This window comes from Oncorhynchus nerka, linkage group LG14, assembly GCF_034236695.1.
Source record: "Oncorhynchus nerka isolate Pitt River linkage group LG14, Oner_Uvic_2.0, whole genome shotgun sequence".
NCBI lineage: Eukaryota > Metazoa > Chordata > Actinopteri > Salmoniformes > Salmonidae > Oncorhynchus > Oncorhynchus nerka.
In genome coordinates, this window is record NC_088409.1 from 3,735,007 (window position 1) to 3,750,889 (window position 15,883).

Here is a 15,883-nt window from a genome sequence, read left to right on the forward strand (position 1 = left end):
CCTTCTAGAAAAGACGAGGCCTTAGGAGGGAGAGAACCAACAGGAGAAAGACCTTCTAGAAAAGACGAGGCCTTAGGAGAGAGAACCAACAGGAGACAGGCCTTCTAGAAAAGACGAGGCCTTAGGAGAGAGAGAACCAACAGGAGAAAGACCTTCTAGAAAAGACGAGGCCTTAGGAGGGAGAGAACCAACAGGAGAAAGACCTTGTTACAGGCCTTCTAGAAAAGACCAGGCCTTAGGAGGGAGAACCAACAGGAGAAAGACCTTGTTACAGGCCTTCTAGAAAAGACCAGGCCTTAGGAGGGAGAACCAACAGGAGAAAGGCCTTCTAGAAAAGACCAGGCCTTAGGAGAGAGAACCAACAGGAGAAAGGCCTTCTAGAAAAGACGAGGCCTTAGGAGAGAGAACCAACAGGAGACAGGCCTTCTAGAAAAGACGAGGCCGTAGGAGGGAGAGAACCAACAGGAGAAAGACCTTGTTACAGACCTTCTAGAAAAGACGAGGCCTTAGGAGAACCAACAGGAGAAAGAACCAAGGCCTTAGGAGGAGAACCAACAAAGAGTTACAGGCCTTCTAGAAAAGACGAGGCCTTAGGAGGGAGAGAACCAACAGGAGAAAGACCTTCTAGAAAAGACGAGGCCTTAGGAGGGAGAGAACCAACAGGAGAAAGAGGACCTTAGGAGGGAGAGAACCAACAGGCCTTCTAGAAAAGACGAGGCCTTAGGAGGGAGAGAACCAACAGGAGAAAGACCTTCTAGAAAAGACGAGGCCGTAGAAGGGAGAGAACCAACAGGAGAAAGACCTTGTTACAGGCCTTCTAGAGGAGGGAGAGAACCAACAGGAGAAAGACCTTCTAGAAAAGACGAGGCCTTAGGAGGGAGAGAACCAACAGGAGAAAGACCTTCTAGAAAAGACGAGGCCTTAGGAGGGAGAGAACCAACAGGAGAAAGACCTTCTAGAAAAGACGAGGCCTTAGGAGGGAGAGAACCAACAGGAGAAAGACCTTCTAGAAAAGACGAGGCCTTAGGAGGGAGAGAACCAACAGGAGAAAGGCCTTCTAGAAAAGACGAGGCCTTAGGAGGGAGAGAACCAACAGGAGAAAGACCTTCTAGAAAAGACGAGGCCGTAGGAGGGAGAGAACCAACAGGAGAAAGACCTTCTAGAAAAGATGAGGCCTTAGGAGGGAGAGAACCAACAGGAGAAAGACCTTCTAGAAAAGACGAGGCCTTAGGAGGGAGAGAACCAACAGGAGAAAGACCTTCTAGAAAAGACGAGGCCTTAGGAGGGAGAGAACCAACAGGAGAAAGACCTTCTAGAAAAGACGAGGCCTTAGGAGGGAGAGAACCAACAGGAGAAAGACCTTCTAGAAAAGACGAGGCCTTAGGAGGGAGAGAACCAACAGGAGAAAGACCTTCTAGAAAAGACGAGGCCGTAGGAGGGAGAGAACCAACAGGAGAAAGACCTTCTAGAAAAGACGAGGCCTTAGGAGGGAGAGAACCAACAGGAGAAAGACCTTGTTACAGGCCTTCTAGAAAAGACTAGGCCGTAGGAGGGAGAGAACCAACAGGAGAAAGACCTTCTAGAAAAGACGAGGCCTTAGGAGGGAGAGAACCAACAGGAGAAAGACCTTCTAGAAAAGACGAGGCCTTAGGAGGGAGAGAACCAACAGGAGAAAGACCTTCTAGAAAAGACGAGGCCTTAGGAGGGAGAGAACCAACAGGAGAAAGACCTTCTAGAAAAGACGAGGCCTTAGGAGGGAGAGAACCAACAGGAGAAAGACCTTCTAGAAAAGACGAGGCCTTAGGAGGGAGAGAACCAACAGGAGAAAGACCTTCTAGAAAAGACGAGGCCTTAGGAGGGAGAGAACCAACAGGAGAAAGACCTTCTAGAAAAGACGAGGCCTTAGGAGGGAGAGAACCAACAGGAGAAAGACCTTCTAGAAAAGACGAGGCCTTAGGAGGGAGAGAACCAACAGGAGAAAGACCTTCTAGAAAAGACGAGGCCTTAGGAGAGAGAACCAACAGGAGAAAGACCTTCTAGAAAAGACGAGGCCTTAGGAGGGAGAGAACCAACAGGAGAAAGACCTTCTAGAAAAGACGAGGCCTTAGGAGGGAGAGAACCAACAGGAGAAAGGCCTTCTAGAAAAGACGAGGCCTTAGGAGAGAGAGAACCAACAGGAGAAAAGACCTTCTAGAAAAGACGAGGCCTTAGGAGGGAGAGAACCAACAGGAGAAAGACCTTCTAGAAAAGACGAGGCCTTAGGAGGGAGAGAACCAACAGGAGAAAGACCTTCTAGAAAAGACGAGGCCTTAGGAGGGAGAGAACCAACAGGAGAAAGACCTTCTAGAAAAGACGAGGCCTTAGGAGGAGAGAACCAACAGGAGAAAGACCTTCTAGAAAAGACGAGGCCTTAGGAGGGAGAGAACCAACAGGAGAAAGACCTTCTAGAAAAGACGAGGCCTTAGGAGGGAGAGAACCAACAGGAGAAAGACCTTGTTACAGACCTTCTAGAAAAGACGAGGCCTTAGGAGGGAGAGAACCAACAGGAGAAAGACCTTGTTACAGGCCTTCTAGAAAAGACGAGGCCTTAGGAGAGAGAGAACCAACCAATGAAAGACCTTGTTACAGACCTTCTAGAAAAGACGAGGCCTTAGGAGGGAGAGAACCAACAGGAGAAAGACCTTCTAGAAAAGACGAGGCCTTAGGAGGGAGAGAACCAACAGGAGAAAGACCTTGTTACAGGCCTTCTAGAAAAGACGAGGCCTTAGGAGGGAGAGAACCAACAGGAGAAAGACCTTCTAGAAAAGACGAGGCCTTAGGAGGGAGAGAACCAACAGGAGAAAGACCTTCTAGAAAAGACGAGGCCTTAGGAGGGAGAGAACCAACAAGAGAAAGACCTTCTAGAAAAGACGAGGCCTTAGGAGGGAGAGAACCAACAGGAGAAAGACCTTGTTACAGACCTTCTAGAAAAGACTAGGCCTTAGGAGGGAGAGAACCAACAGGAGAAAGGCCTTCTAGAAAAGACGAGGCCTTAGGAGGGAGAGAACCAACAGGAGAAAGACCTTTTTACAGACCTTCTAGAAAAGAGAACAACAGGAGAAAGCCTTTTACAGGGTCAGTCATAGTAAGGGACGGGCCTTAGGAGGAGAACCAACAGGAGAAAGACCTTCGAGAAAAGACGAGGCCTTAGGAGGGAGAGAACCAACAGGAGAAAGACCTTCTAGAAAAGACGAGGCCGTAGAAGGGAGAGAACCAACAGGAGAAAGACCTTGTTACAGACCTTCTAGAAAAGACTAGGCCTTAGAAGAGAGAGAACCAACCAATGAAAGACCTTGTTACAGACCTTCTAGAAAAGACTAGGCCTTAGAAGAGAGAGAACCAACAAGAGAAAGACCTTGTTACAGACCTTCTAGAAAAGACGAGGCCGTAGGAGAGAGAACCAACAGGAGAAAGACCTTGTTACAGACCTTCTAGAAAAGACTAGGCCGGAGAAGAGAGAGAACCAACCAATGAAAGACCTTGTTACAGACCTTCTAGAAAAGACGAGGCCGTAGGAGAGAGAGAACCAACCAATGAAAGACCTTGTTACAGACCTTCTAGAAAAGACTAGGCCGGAGAAGGGAGAGAACCAACAGGAGAAAGACCTCGTCTTTTAGTTTATAGAGCGGCTCTGATGAACTCCTGCTGTCTCCTCAGACACGACCTCTGTGGCGGACACCAGGAACAACCCCAGCATCGGAGGAGGTAGCGTGGGGGGCATGACGGGCAGTCTGAGCGCCAGCGGGAGCCACGTGGACCGGATGGGCGCCATGAGGGACAACCTGAGTGAGAACGCCTCCACCATGGCCCTGGCTGGGGCCAGCATCACCGGATCTCTGTCTGGCAGCGCCGTGGTCAACTACCTGAACAGGTCAGTACTGTTGGATTGGTTTGAACATTTATTCAACCAGGTTAACCAGGTTCTCGTGGAGATAAAAACAGAGAGAGAGATTTGAACCAAGATGTCAGTTTCAGACAAACGGTCACATGACATCAACCAGACAGACATCAGTACGACAGTCTGCCAGTAACCAAGATGTCAGTTGTTTTACAGGGTCAGTCCCAGTAGTATGATAGGTGTTGTTGTACAGGGTCAGTCATAGTAGTATGATAGGTGTTGTTTTACAGGGTCAGTCATAGTAGTATGATAGGTGTTGTTTTACAGGGTCAGTCATAGTAGTATGATAGGTGTTGTTTTCCAGGGTCAGTCCCAGTAGTATGATAGGTGTTGTTTTCCAGGGTCAGTCCCAGTAGTATGATAGGTGTTGTTCTACAGGGTCAGTCCCAGTAGTGTGATAGGTGTTGTTTTACAGGGTCAGCCATAGTAGTATGATAGGTGTTGTTTTACAGGGTCAGTCATAGTAGTATGATGGGTGTTGTTTTACAGGGTCAGTCATAGTAGTAGTATGATAGGTGTTGTTGTACAGGGTCAGTCCCAGTAGTGTGATAGGTGTTGTATTACAGGGTCAGTCATAGTAGTATGATAGGTGTTGTTCTACAGGGTCAGTCATAGTAGTATGATAGGTGTTGTTTTACAGGGTCAGTCATAGTAGTATGATAGGTGTTGTTTTACAGGGTCAGTCATAGTAGTAGTATGATAGGTGTTGTTTTACAGGGTCAGTCATAGTAGTATGATAGGTGTTGTTTACAGGGTCAGTCAGGGTCAGTCAGGGTCCAGTAGTATGATAGGTGTTGTTTTACAGGGTCAGTCATAGTAGTATGATAGGTGTTGTCAGGGTCATAGTAGTATGATAGGTGTTGTTTTACAGGGTCAGTCATAGTAGTATGATAGTATGATAGGTGTTGTTTTACATAGTAGTATGATAGGTGTTGTTTACAGGGTCAGTCATAGTAGTATGATAGGTGTTGTTTACAGGGTCAGTCATAGTAGTATGATAGGTGTTGTTTTACAGGGTCAGTCATAGTAGTATGATAGGTGTTGTTTTACAGGGTCAGTCATAGTAGTATGATAGGTGTTGTTTTACAGGGTCAGTCCCAGTAGTATGATAGGTGTTGTTTTACAGGGTCAGTCATAGTAGTATGATAGGTGTTGTTTTACAGGGTCAGTCCCAGTAGTATGATAGGTGTTGTTTTACAGGGTCAGTCATAGTAGTATGATAGGTGTTGTTTTACAGGGGTCAGTATGATAGGTGTTGTTTTAGTAGTCATAGTAGTATGATAGGTGTTGTTTTACAGGGTCAGTCATAGTAGTATGATAGGTGTTGTTTTACAGGGTCAGTCATAGTAGTATGATAGGTGTTGTTTTACAGGGTCAGTCATAGTAGTATGATAGGTGTTGTTTTACAGGGTCAGTCATAGTAGTATGATAGGTGTTGTTTTACAGGGTCAGTCATAGTAGTATGATAGGTGTTGTTTTACAGGGTCAGTCCCAGTAGTAGTATGATAGGTGTTGTTTTACAGGGTCAGTCATAGTAGTATGATAGGTGTTGTTTTACAGGGTCAGTCATAGTAGTATGATAGGTGTTGTTTTTAGTCAGGGTCATGATAGGTGTCATAGTAGTATGATAGGTGTTGTTTTACAGGGTCAGTCATAGTAGTATGATAGGTGTTGTTTTACAGGGTCAGTCATAGTAGTATGATAGGTGTTGTTTTACAGGGTCAGTCATAGTAGTATGATAGGTGTTGTTTTACAGGGTCAGTCATAGTAGTATGATAGGTGTTGTTTTACAGGGTCAGTCATAGTAGTATGATAGGTGTTGTTTTACAGGGTCAGTCATAGTAGTATGATAGGTGTTGTTTTACAGGGTCAGTCATAGTAGTATGATAGGTGTTGTTTTTTTCACAGTAGGTCAGTCATAGTAGTATGATAGGTGTTGTTTACAGGGTCAGTCATAGTAGTATGATAGGTGTTGTTTACAGGGTCAGTCCCAGTAGTATGATAGGTGTTGTTTTACAGGGTCAGTCATAGTATGATATGAGTCCCAGTAGTATGATAGGTGTTGTTTACAGGGTCAGTCATAGTAGTATGATAGGTGTTGTTTTACAGGGTCAGTCATAGTAGTATGATAGGTGTTGTTTTACAGGGTCAGTCATAGTAGTATGATAGGTGTTGTTTACAGGGTCAGTCATAGTAGTATGATAGGTGTTGTTTTACAGGGTCAGTAGTATGATAGGTGTTGTTTTACAGGGTCAGTCCCAGTAGTATGATAGGTGTTGTTTTACAGGGTCAGTCCCAGTAGTATGATAGGTGTTGTTGTACAGGGTCAGTCATAGTAGTATGATAGGTGTTGTTTTACAGGGTCAGTAGTATGATAGGTGTTGTATTACAGTCCCAGTAGTATGATAGGTGTTGTTGTACAGGGTCAGTCCCAGTAGTATGATAGGTGTTGTTCTACAGGGTCAGTAGTGTTGTCAGTAGTAGTATGATAGGTGTTGTTTTACAGGGTCAGTCATAGTAGTATGATAGGTGTTGTTTTACAGGGTCAGTCCCAGTAGTGTGATAGGTGTTGTTTTACAGGGTCAGTCAGTAGTAGTAGGTGTTGTTTGATCCCAGTAGTATGATAGGTGTTGTTGTACAGGGTCAGTCATAGTAGTATGATAGGTGTTGTTTTACAGGGTCAGTCCAGTAGTATGATAGGTGTTGTTGTACAGGGTCAGTCCCAGTAGTATGATAGGTGTTGTTTTACAGGGTCAGTCATAGTAGTATGATAGGTGTTGTTTTACAGGGTCAGTCATAGTAGTATGATAGGTGTTGTTTTACAGGGTCAGTCATAGTAGTATGATAGGTGTTGTTTTACAGGGTCAGTCAGTAGTATGATAGGTGTTGTTTTACAGGGTCAGTCATAGTAGTATGATAGGTGTTGTTTTACAGTCCCAGTAGTATGATAGGTGTTGTTTTACAGGGTCAGTCCCAGTAGTATGATAGGTGTTGTTGTACAGAGTCAGTCCCAGTAGTGTGATAGGTGTTGTTGTACAGAGTCAGTCCCAGTAGTATGATAGGTGTTGTTCTACAGTCCCAGTAGTGTGATAGGTGTTGTATTACAGTCCCAGTAGTATGATAGGTGTTGTTTTACAGGGTCAGTCCCAGTAGTATGATAGGTGTTGTTCTACAGTCCCAGTAGTATGATAGGTGTTGTTTTACAGTCAGTCAGTAGTAGTATGATAGTATGATAGTGTATGATGTGTTGTTTTACAGGGTCAGTCCCAGGGTCAGTAGTGATGATAGGTGTTGTTTTACAGGGTCAGTCCCAGTAGTATGATAGGTGTTGTTTTACAGGGTCAGTCCCAGTAGTGTGATAGGTGTTGTTTACAGTCCCAGTAGTATGATAGGTGTTGTCAGTAGTATCTACAGTCCATGATAGGTGTTGTTTTACAGTCCCAGTATGATAGGTGTTGTTTTACAGGGTCAGTAGTATGATAGGTGTTGTTTTACAGGGTCAGTCATGTTTTACAGGGTCAGTAGGTGTGTATGATAGGTGTTGTTTTACAGGGTCAGTCCCAGTAGTATGATAGGTATAGGTGTTGTTTTACAGGGTCCCAGTAGTATGATAGGTTTACAGGGTCAGTCAGTAGTATGATAGGTGTTGTTGTACAGGGTCAGTCATAGTAGTGTGATAGGTGTTGTTTTACAGGTCAGTCAGTAGTATGATAGGTGTTGTTTTACAGGGTCAGTCATAGTAGTATGATAGGTGTTACAGGGTCAGTCATAGTTTGACAGGGTCAGTCCCAGTAGTGTGATAGGTGTTTTACAGGGTCAGTCAGTAGTGTGATAGGTGTTGTTTTACAGGGTCAGTAGTGTGATAGGTGTTGTTTTACAGGGTCAGTCCCAGTAGTATGATAGGTGTTGTTTTACAGGGTCAGTCCCAGTAGTATGATAGGTGTTGTTGTACAGGGTCAGTAGTGTGATAGGTGTTGTTGTACAGGGTCAGTAGTATGATAGGTGTTGTTTTACAGGGTCAGTCATAGTAGTATGATAGGTGTTGTTGTACAGGGTCAGTCCCAGTAGTATGATAGGTGTTGTTTTACAGGGTCAGTCCCAGTAGTGTGATAGGTGTTGTTTTATAGGGTCAGTCCCAGGTCAGTGTTGGGGTCGGCTACCTCAACGGGTCAGCTTTAGGGTCGGCTACCTCAACGGGTCAGCTTTAGGTTCGGCTAATGAGAGACTGGACAGGATGCCAACCTTACTGTCAGGTGGCTGTATGCACCTTGTATTGTGACTGGAAAAATAAACTAGGTCTGATCCCTCCCCCGGTCCTGTCCCTCTCTCCTCCCCCGGTCCTGTCCCTCTCTCCTCCCCCGGTCCTGTCCCTCTCCGGGTCCTCCCTCTCCCCCCGGTCCTGTCCTTCTCCTCCCCCCCGGTCCTGTCCCCTCCTCCCCCCCGGTCCTGTCCCTCTCTCCTCCCCCGGTCCTGTCCCCTCTCCTCCCTCCCCCGGTCCTGTCCCTCTCTCTCCTCCCCCCGGTCCTGTCCTCTCTCCTCCCCCCCGGTCCTGTTCCTCTCTCCCCCCCGGTCCTGTTCCCTCTCTCCCCCCGTCCCTCCCCCCCTGTCCCCTGCTCCAGGTTGGAGGTCCAGGCTGATGTTCAGAAGGAGAGGTGTAGTCTGAGTGGAGAGTCGGCCACCTTCAGCTTGGGGACCATCAGTGACAACGCTAGCACCAAAGCAATGGCTGGATCCCTTCTCAACTACAGGTCAGGGCTGGGTCTTTTAGAAACATTAACATTTCAATGATATCTCCACAGAGGACTTGTCTCTCTCCTGTAGACGTGTGTTCCACTCGCCTCTTCCTTTGTGTCTGGTGGTGTTTTGTGTAGAGACGGGACCAGTATGGAGGTGCAGGTGGACATGGAGTCGGGGAAGTCTGCCGGTCAACTACACGACCACACTATGGATGATGGGAGAGACGCTGGGCGCTGTGGCTGGTCCTGCCACTCTGGATGCCCCTCAGAGGGCCAGGATGGCACCGCCAAGTCCTCCTCCTCTTCCTCGGGGAAGAAGAGTAAAAGCGAGCTGAAGAAGGGAGGAGGCTGTAAGCTCCAGGAGACGAGGGAGGATATGGACGCTCGTCTCCTTGAGCAGCAGAGCACCAACTCCTCAGAGTTCGACTCTCCCTCCCTCAGCGGCTCTCTGCCCTCCGTAGCCGACTCTCACTCCTCCCACTTGTCAGAGTTCAGCGGCGGCTCCGACCTGGAGATCACGAAGACGTCCTGCAGCCACGGATCCTCGTCTGACTACCACAGCCGCTTCGCCACAGTCAGCCCTCTGCCTGAAGTAGAGGGAGACCGGCTGGAGGCGTTACCCTCACCCCGAGGTGTCCTCTCCCAGCCTCACTCCCCGGTCTCCTCGCCCTGTCCCGAGGTGTCCGTCTCCCCTCTCTGTCTGATAGCAGAGGAAAACATCAACCAGGTGTGTCCTACGAAGGCAGATTGTGACTGTACTACAGGAGGAGCCCTTCCCGTTGGACAGCTGTTGCAGGAGAACAACAACAACCTGCAGGCCCGTCCCTCCAGCCTGCTCCAGACCTCCTGTATTCAACCTGCAGGCCCGTCCCTCCAGCCTGCTCCAGACCTCCTGTATTCAGACTGACATCTGACCTAAAAACACCAGTTTTTGGTTTCACAGAATATTTTTTTTTTTCTTTCTTCCCCAGAAGACAAAAGCTTTGAATGGACATTTCTGTCGTCCAGAAGCAGTGGAGAAACCTCAGCTCAGTCAGTAGGACTTGTTTTAATAACAGCAAGGTGAAGGCTGTTGTTTCCTGTCATGTGACCCCTATTGCAGTGTTCTGACTGGCTGAAGGCTGTTGTTTCCTGTCATGTGACCCTTATTGCAGTGTTCTGACTGGCTGCTGTCCCTCCTCACAAGCAGGAGTGAAAGAGACACACCGGGCGGACTGTCAGTCAAGCTGAGGACCAGGGCGCAACGTTCAGGAACCTTCCAGCTCTCAAAACGCCAAGTTGAACTTTAATATGAACCAGGCAATACTATCCTTAGTGTTCTCTTCAGTTTTAAAATGAGTTTATAATTAAGCCACTTCTGTTAAGTGATGATTTGTACTTGTTATAATTCGATACGAGTCCGCTGGAAGGAATTTAAAAGCCTGGTAGTAGTTTATCTACGGCTAGCTGAGAGGGACAAACCATTCTATCTACGGCTAGCTGAGAGGGACAAACTATTCTATCTACGGCTAGCTGAGAGGGACAAAGTACTGGAGCAGAGTACTGTTGCTAGGTAGAAGTAGAGCTGGGTCTCTGGAAGGTTAATTATAATAGCTACAACCCACCAATGAGAGAGTCACTTCCTCGAAAGTACTGGAGCAGAGTACTGTTGCTAGGTAGAAGTAGAGCTGGGTCTCTGGAAGGTTAATTATAATAGCCACAACCCACCAATGAGAGAGAAAGTACTGGAGCAGAGTACTGTTGCTAGGTAGAAGTAGAGCTGGGTCTCTGGAAGGTTAATTATAATAGCCACAACCCACCAATGAGAGAGTCACGCTGAGGGTTAATTATAATAGCCACAACCAATGAGAGAGTCACTTCCTCGAAAGTACTGGAGCAGAGTACTGTTGCTAGGTAGAAGTAGAGCTGGGTCTCTGGAAGGTTAATTATAATAGCTACAACCCACCATTGAGAGAGTCACTTCCTTGAAAGTACTGGAGCAGAGTACTGTTGCTAGGTAGAAGTAGAGCTGGGTCTCTGGAAGGTTAATTATAATAGCTACAACCCACCAATGAGAGAGTCACTTCCTCGAAAGTACTGGAGCAGAGTACTGTTGCTAGGTAGAAGTAGAGCTGGGTCTCTGGAAGGTTAATTATAATAGCCACAACCCACCAATGAGAGAGTCACTTCCTTGAAATTGTTTAACAAATATTTTTCAACCGTCAGTAAAATAAAATTGTGTTTTGTTTTTTTTTCAGGCTGAAGAAGCTTTCACCTCACACATAATAAGATAACTTTCATATCTGTTATAACCAATGGTTTATATATACACTAGATGACTGACAGGGGGCGCTGTGTTGAAGCCACCGTGCCTCCATCTTGGCTCTTCCCCCCTCCATTGTATAAAACAATGTTTTGGAAGCTAAAGAAATGTATTTATTAATTGGTTTTAACAACATGTATTCCATTACAGACACCTTAATACTTTTACATTATATAATGTGAGCTAAACGTACAAATAAAAGAATATATAACATTTTCCTTTTTAGATTAATGTTACTGTCCCCACTAAAACAAAACAAAATACTTAAATACATGTAATGTTGTCCTTGAAACATTTGATTGAAACACTGTCCATTCATTCCTATGGAGGCCTGCTCCTAATGGAGAGAGCCAAAATGGCCGACCGGTGGCTTCAAAGCATCTCAATGGCCAATACATAACATCAGTAATCCATCCCCTACTGGGGAGAGCCAAAATGGCCGACCGGTGGCTTCAAAGCCTCTCAATGGCCAATACATAACATCAGTAATCCATCCCCTACTGGGGAGAGCCAAAATGGCCGACCGGTGGCTTCAAAGCCTCTCAATGGCCAATACATAACATCAGTAATCCATCCCCTACTGGGGAGAGCCAAAATGGCCGACACATAACATCAGCAATCCAGGGTTTATATACGTTGGTTATTACTCATTGTGCCTTTTTGAAAAGGAAAAGCTGTTTTTCCCCTTTTCTAATCGTCTGCATCTCTCCACCTCTTCTAGACTTTAAAAAAGCTAAAACAACAGATTTCAGATGGTCTCTCTTGACCTTGCCAGGAGAGATACTAGACGAGTAGGGCTTCATACTACTGTGGTAGACTTACACGTCTTGTTCAATTGCCTACCAAAGACAGCACTCAGGCTCTTGAGAACTCTTGTTCCTGGTAACCCTTGACGAAGTCTGTTTGATCATCCACAAGACTCCACCTGGTGCAGCATGTCAAAATAAAACACAGGAATATATACAGACTACTTTTTTGTTGTTGTTGTCTAATACCCTTTACAAATGCTACGCAAATAACAGAAGGCCAGAGTCTCCTGGTGTTAACCAGACTGGTTACATAAATGTACTGCAATGCTCAAGAGTGTATGTACGGGGATATCATCAGTGCCCCTCTATTCCTGTCTGTGTCCCAAATGACAGTCTGTTCCCCCGACACAGTGCACAGGTAGTATACTATCTAGAGAGTAGTGTGCCATCAGGACCGCATGGCGTCTGTTCCCCGACACAGTACACAGGTAGTGTACTATCTAGAGAGTAGTGTGCCATCAGGACCGCATGGCGTCTGTTCCCCGACACAGTACACAGGTAGTGTACTATCTAGAGAGTAGTGTGACACAGTACACAGGTAGTGTACTATCTAGAGAGTAGTGTGCCATCAGGACCGCATGGCGTCTGTTCCCCGACACAGTACACAGGTAGTATACTATCTAGAGAGTAGTGTGCCATCAGGGCCGCGTGGCGTCTGTTCCATGTCTCCTGCCGGTCTGTGAAGACATGTGGCTGAATGATGACATCTCTGGACTGATTTAAATGCTGCTGCCTCTCCTCCCCTCACACACATTGTCTGTGTTTATTCCCTCATTCTCTGCACTGTCCATTTCCTGTTGGTTTAATTCTCTGCCCTGTCCATTTCCTGTTGGTTTAATTCTCTGCCCTGTCCATTTCCTGTTGGTTTAATTCTCTGCCCTGTCCATTTCCTGTTGGTTTAATTCTCTGCCCTGTCCATTTCCTGTTGGTTTAATTCTCTGCCCTGTCCATTTCCTGTTGGTTTAATTCTCTGCCCTGTCCATTTCCTGTTGGTTTAATTCTCTGCCCTGTCCATTTCCTGTTGGTTTAATTCTCTGCCCTGTCCATTTCCTGTTGGTTTAATTCTCTGCCCTGTCCATTTCCTGTTGGTTTAATTCTCTGCCCTGTCCACTTCCTGTTGGTTTAATTCTCTGCCCTGTCCATTTCCTGTTGGTTTCATTCTCTGCCCTGTCCACTTCCTGTTGGTTTAATTCTCTGCCCTGTCCATTTCCTGTTGGTTTAATTCTCTGCCCTGTCCACTTCCTGTTGGTTTAATTCTCTGCCCTGTCCATTTCCTGTTGGTTTAATTCTCTGCCCTGACCATTTCCTTTCCTATACTTTAAACACTAGTGCCAGTTAGATTTTCTAATTTGTGCAGAATGACATTATCCTGTCCCCAGATCTGTGTTTGATGTGGTAATGACCAAAGGAGATGGACAGAGGACACACACACAGATCTGGGACCAGGCTAGAATGACATTTAAAGGTATCTGTATATTAGTTTGCTAATTTCCTTTTACAATGTGTGTAAAAATGCATATCTAAAAAAATAAATATCTCTTAAACTTTTCCTGGTCGGTCTCCTCCCTAAGGTTGTTGTTAATGGTGGTGAGTCAATGTGGAGACTGATCGACTGAATGACTGACTCTGTGTTCTAGAGGCTTGGAGAAGGAAACTGAGATACAGTATAGAGACATGAAACTGCCGATCTAGTTTAATGAATCACAGACCAGCATGTGAGTCTTCAGCAGGTTCTACTAAGCGGACATGTGGAATTGTTTGAATAAGATGGTCATATGGAATTGTTTTAATAAGATGGGCATGTGGAATTGTTTGAATAAGATGGTCATGTGGAATTGTTTTAATAAGATGGTCATGTGGAATTGTTTTAATAAGATGGTCACGTGGAATTGTTTTAATAAGATGGTCACGTGGAATTGTTTTAAGAGGGTCATTCCATGGATCATTGAGTTATTTAATTTAGAATTCTATTGCCCCTGTAGGTATCAAAAAACAAATATAATAAAATGATTTAATAAAATACTGCATTTAGCCTTTACTGCTATAGCCCAGAGAAATGCAAAACAATTATTATTTTTTTACTATCTTAAGGAATAAGGTTTTGAGGTGTCCTCTGTCTATGAGATATAAGATCTGGAACTATATTTTAGTTTTATACATTTGAACCCCTTTTGGGGAGCATAAAACTACTATGATCATTTTGAAAGGTTACCAGGTTACCTTCAGGTTTTTAATTTTGAAAGGTTACCAGGTTACCTTCAGATGAGAACACCCATCGTGTTCGTGAGTGTCTCCCCTTTCTATAGGAGGGCCACATTAGTCTGTAGGGGAGACCTTTCAGACGTGTTCGTGAGAGTCTCCCCTTTCTATAGGAGGGCCACATTAATCTGTAGGGGAGACCTTTCTATAGGAGGGCCACATTAGTCTGTAGGGGAGACCTTTCTATAGGAGGGCCACATTAGTCTGTAGGGGAGACCTTTCAGCCGTGTTCGTGAGAGTCTCCCCTTTCTATAGGAGGGCCACATTAGTCTGTAGGGGAGACCTTTCTAACGTTACAGACGTGTTCGTGAGTCTCCCCTTTCTATAGGAGGGTCACATTAGTCTTTAGGGGAGACCTTTCAGAAGTGTTCGTGAGAGTCTCCCCTTTCTATAGGAGGGTCACATTAGTCTGTAGGGGAGACCTTTCTATAGGAGGGCCACATTAGTCTGTAGGGGAGACCTTTCTATAGGAGGGTCACATTAGTCTTTAGGGGAGACCTTTCAGAAGTGTTCGTGAGAGTCTCCCCTTTCACCCCCCCCCTTAAAAGACCTAGATGCACTATTGTAAAGTGGCTGTTCCACTGGATGTCATAAGGTGAAAGCACCAATTTGTAAGTCGCTCTGGATAAGAGCGTCTGCTAAATGACTTAAATGTAAATGTCTATAGGAGGGTCACATTAGTCTTTAGGGGAGACCTTTCAGAAGTGTTTGTGAGAGTCTCCCCTTTCTATAGGAGGGTCACATTAGTCTGTAGGGGAGACCTTTCTAACGTTACAGACGTGTTCGTGAGAGTCTCCCCTTTCTATAGGAGGGCCACATTAGTCTGTAGGAGAGACCTTTCTATAGGAGGGCCACATTAGTCTGTAGGGGAGACCTTTCAGAAGTGTTCGTGAGAGTCTCCCCTTTCTATAGGAGGGCCACATTAGTCTGTAGGGGAGACCTTTCTATAGGAGGGCCACATTAGTCTGTAGGGGAGACCTTTCTATAGGAGGGCCACATTAGTCTGTAGGGGAGACCTTTCAGACGTTACAGACGTTTCCCGTGAGTCTCCTGGTCGGAAAAACAGCCAGGAAGGCTGACGAACGAGGATGCGGTGGATTGAGACCGCAGCCCTTCCAAAACACAAATTACATGTACAAAAAGGATGGAACATCTCATTACAAAATCATTGGCATTAATATGGAGCTGTTTTCCCCCCTTTGCAGCTCTAACAGCCTTCACTCTTCTGGGAAGGCTTTCCACTAGATGTTGGAACATTGCTGCTATAACAGCCTCCACTCTTCTGGGAAGGCTTTCCACTAGATGTAGGAACATTGCTGCTATAACAGCCTCCACTCTTCTGGGAAGGCTTTCCACTAGATGTTGGGACATTGCTGCTATAACAGCCTTCACTCTTCTGGGAAGGCTTTCCACTAGATGTTGGGACATTAAGGCTTTCCACTAGAGAACATTGCTGCTATAACAGCCTTCACTCTTCTGGGAAGGCTTTCCACTAGATGTTGGAACATTGCTGCTATAACAGCCTCTTCACTCTAGATGTTGGAACATTGCTGCTATAACAGCCTCCACTCTTTTGGGAAGGCTTTCCACTGGGAACATTGCTGCTATTCCACTCTTCTGGGAAGGCTTTCCACTAGATGTAGGAACATTGCTGCTATAACAGCCTCCACTCTTCTGGGAAGGCTTTCCACTAGATGTTGGGACATTGCTGCTATAACAGCCTTCACTCTTCTGGGAAGGCTTTCCACTAGATGTTGGAACATTGCTGCTATAACAGCCTTCACTCTTCTGGGAAGGCTTTCCACTAGATGTTGGAACATTGCTGCTATAACAGCACTCT

General features: G+C 45.7%; 1 protein-coding gene and 1 long non-coding RNA gene across 2 annotated transcripts in view; both read left to right on the forward strand.

Moving 5' to 3' along the window:
* The window catches only part of LOC115120473 (E3 ubiquitin-protein ligase RNF19A-like), a 61,391-nt gene extending 51,804 nt beyond the window's left edge, over positions 1 to 9,587 (forward strand). The window contains 4 exon segments of the mRNA XM_065027056.1: positions 3,697 to 3,910; positions 8,557 to 8,685; positions 8,809 to 9,511; positions 9,513 to 9,587. Of these exon segments, the coding sequence (XP_064883128.1) occupies positions 3,697 to 3,910; positions 8,557 to 8,685; positions 8,809 to 9,511; positions 9,513 to 9,587 (1,121 nt within the window).
* Positions 9,588 to 10,390: 803 nt separating this feature from the next.
* Positions 10,391 to 13,333, forward strand: LOC135575089 (uncharacterized). Its single transcript, XR_010465686.1, has 2 exons — positions 10,391 to 12,282; positions 12,323 to 13,333. It is a non-coding gene; the product is annotated as an uncharacterized LOC135575089 (long non-coding RNA).
* Positions 13,334 to 15,883: the final 2,550 nt, after the last annotated feature.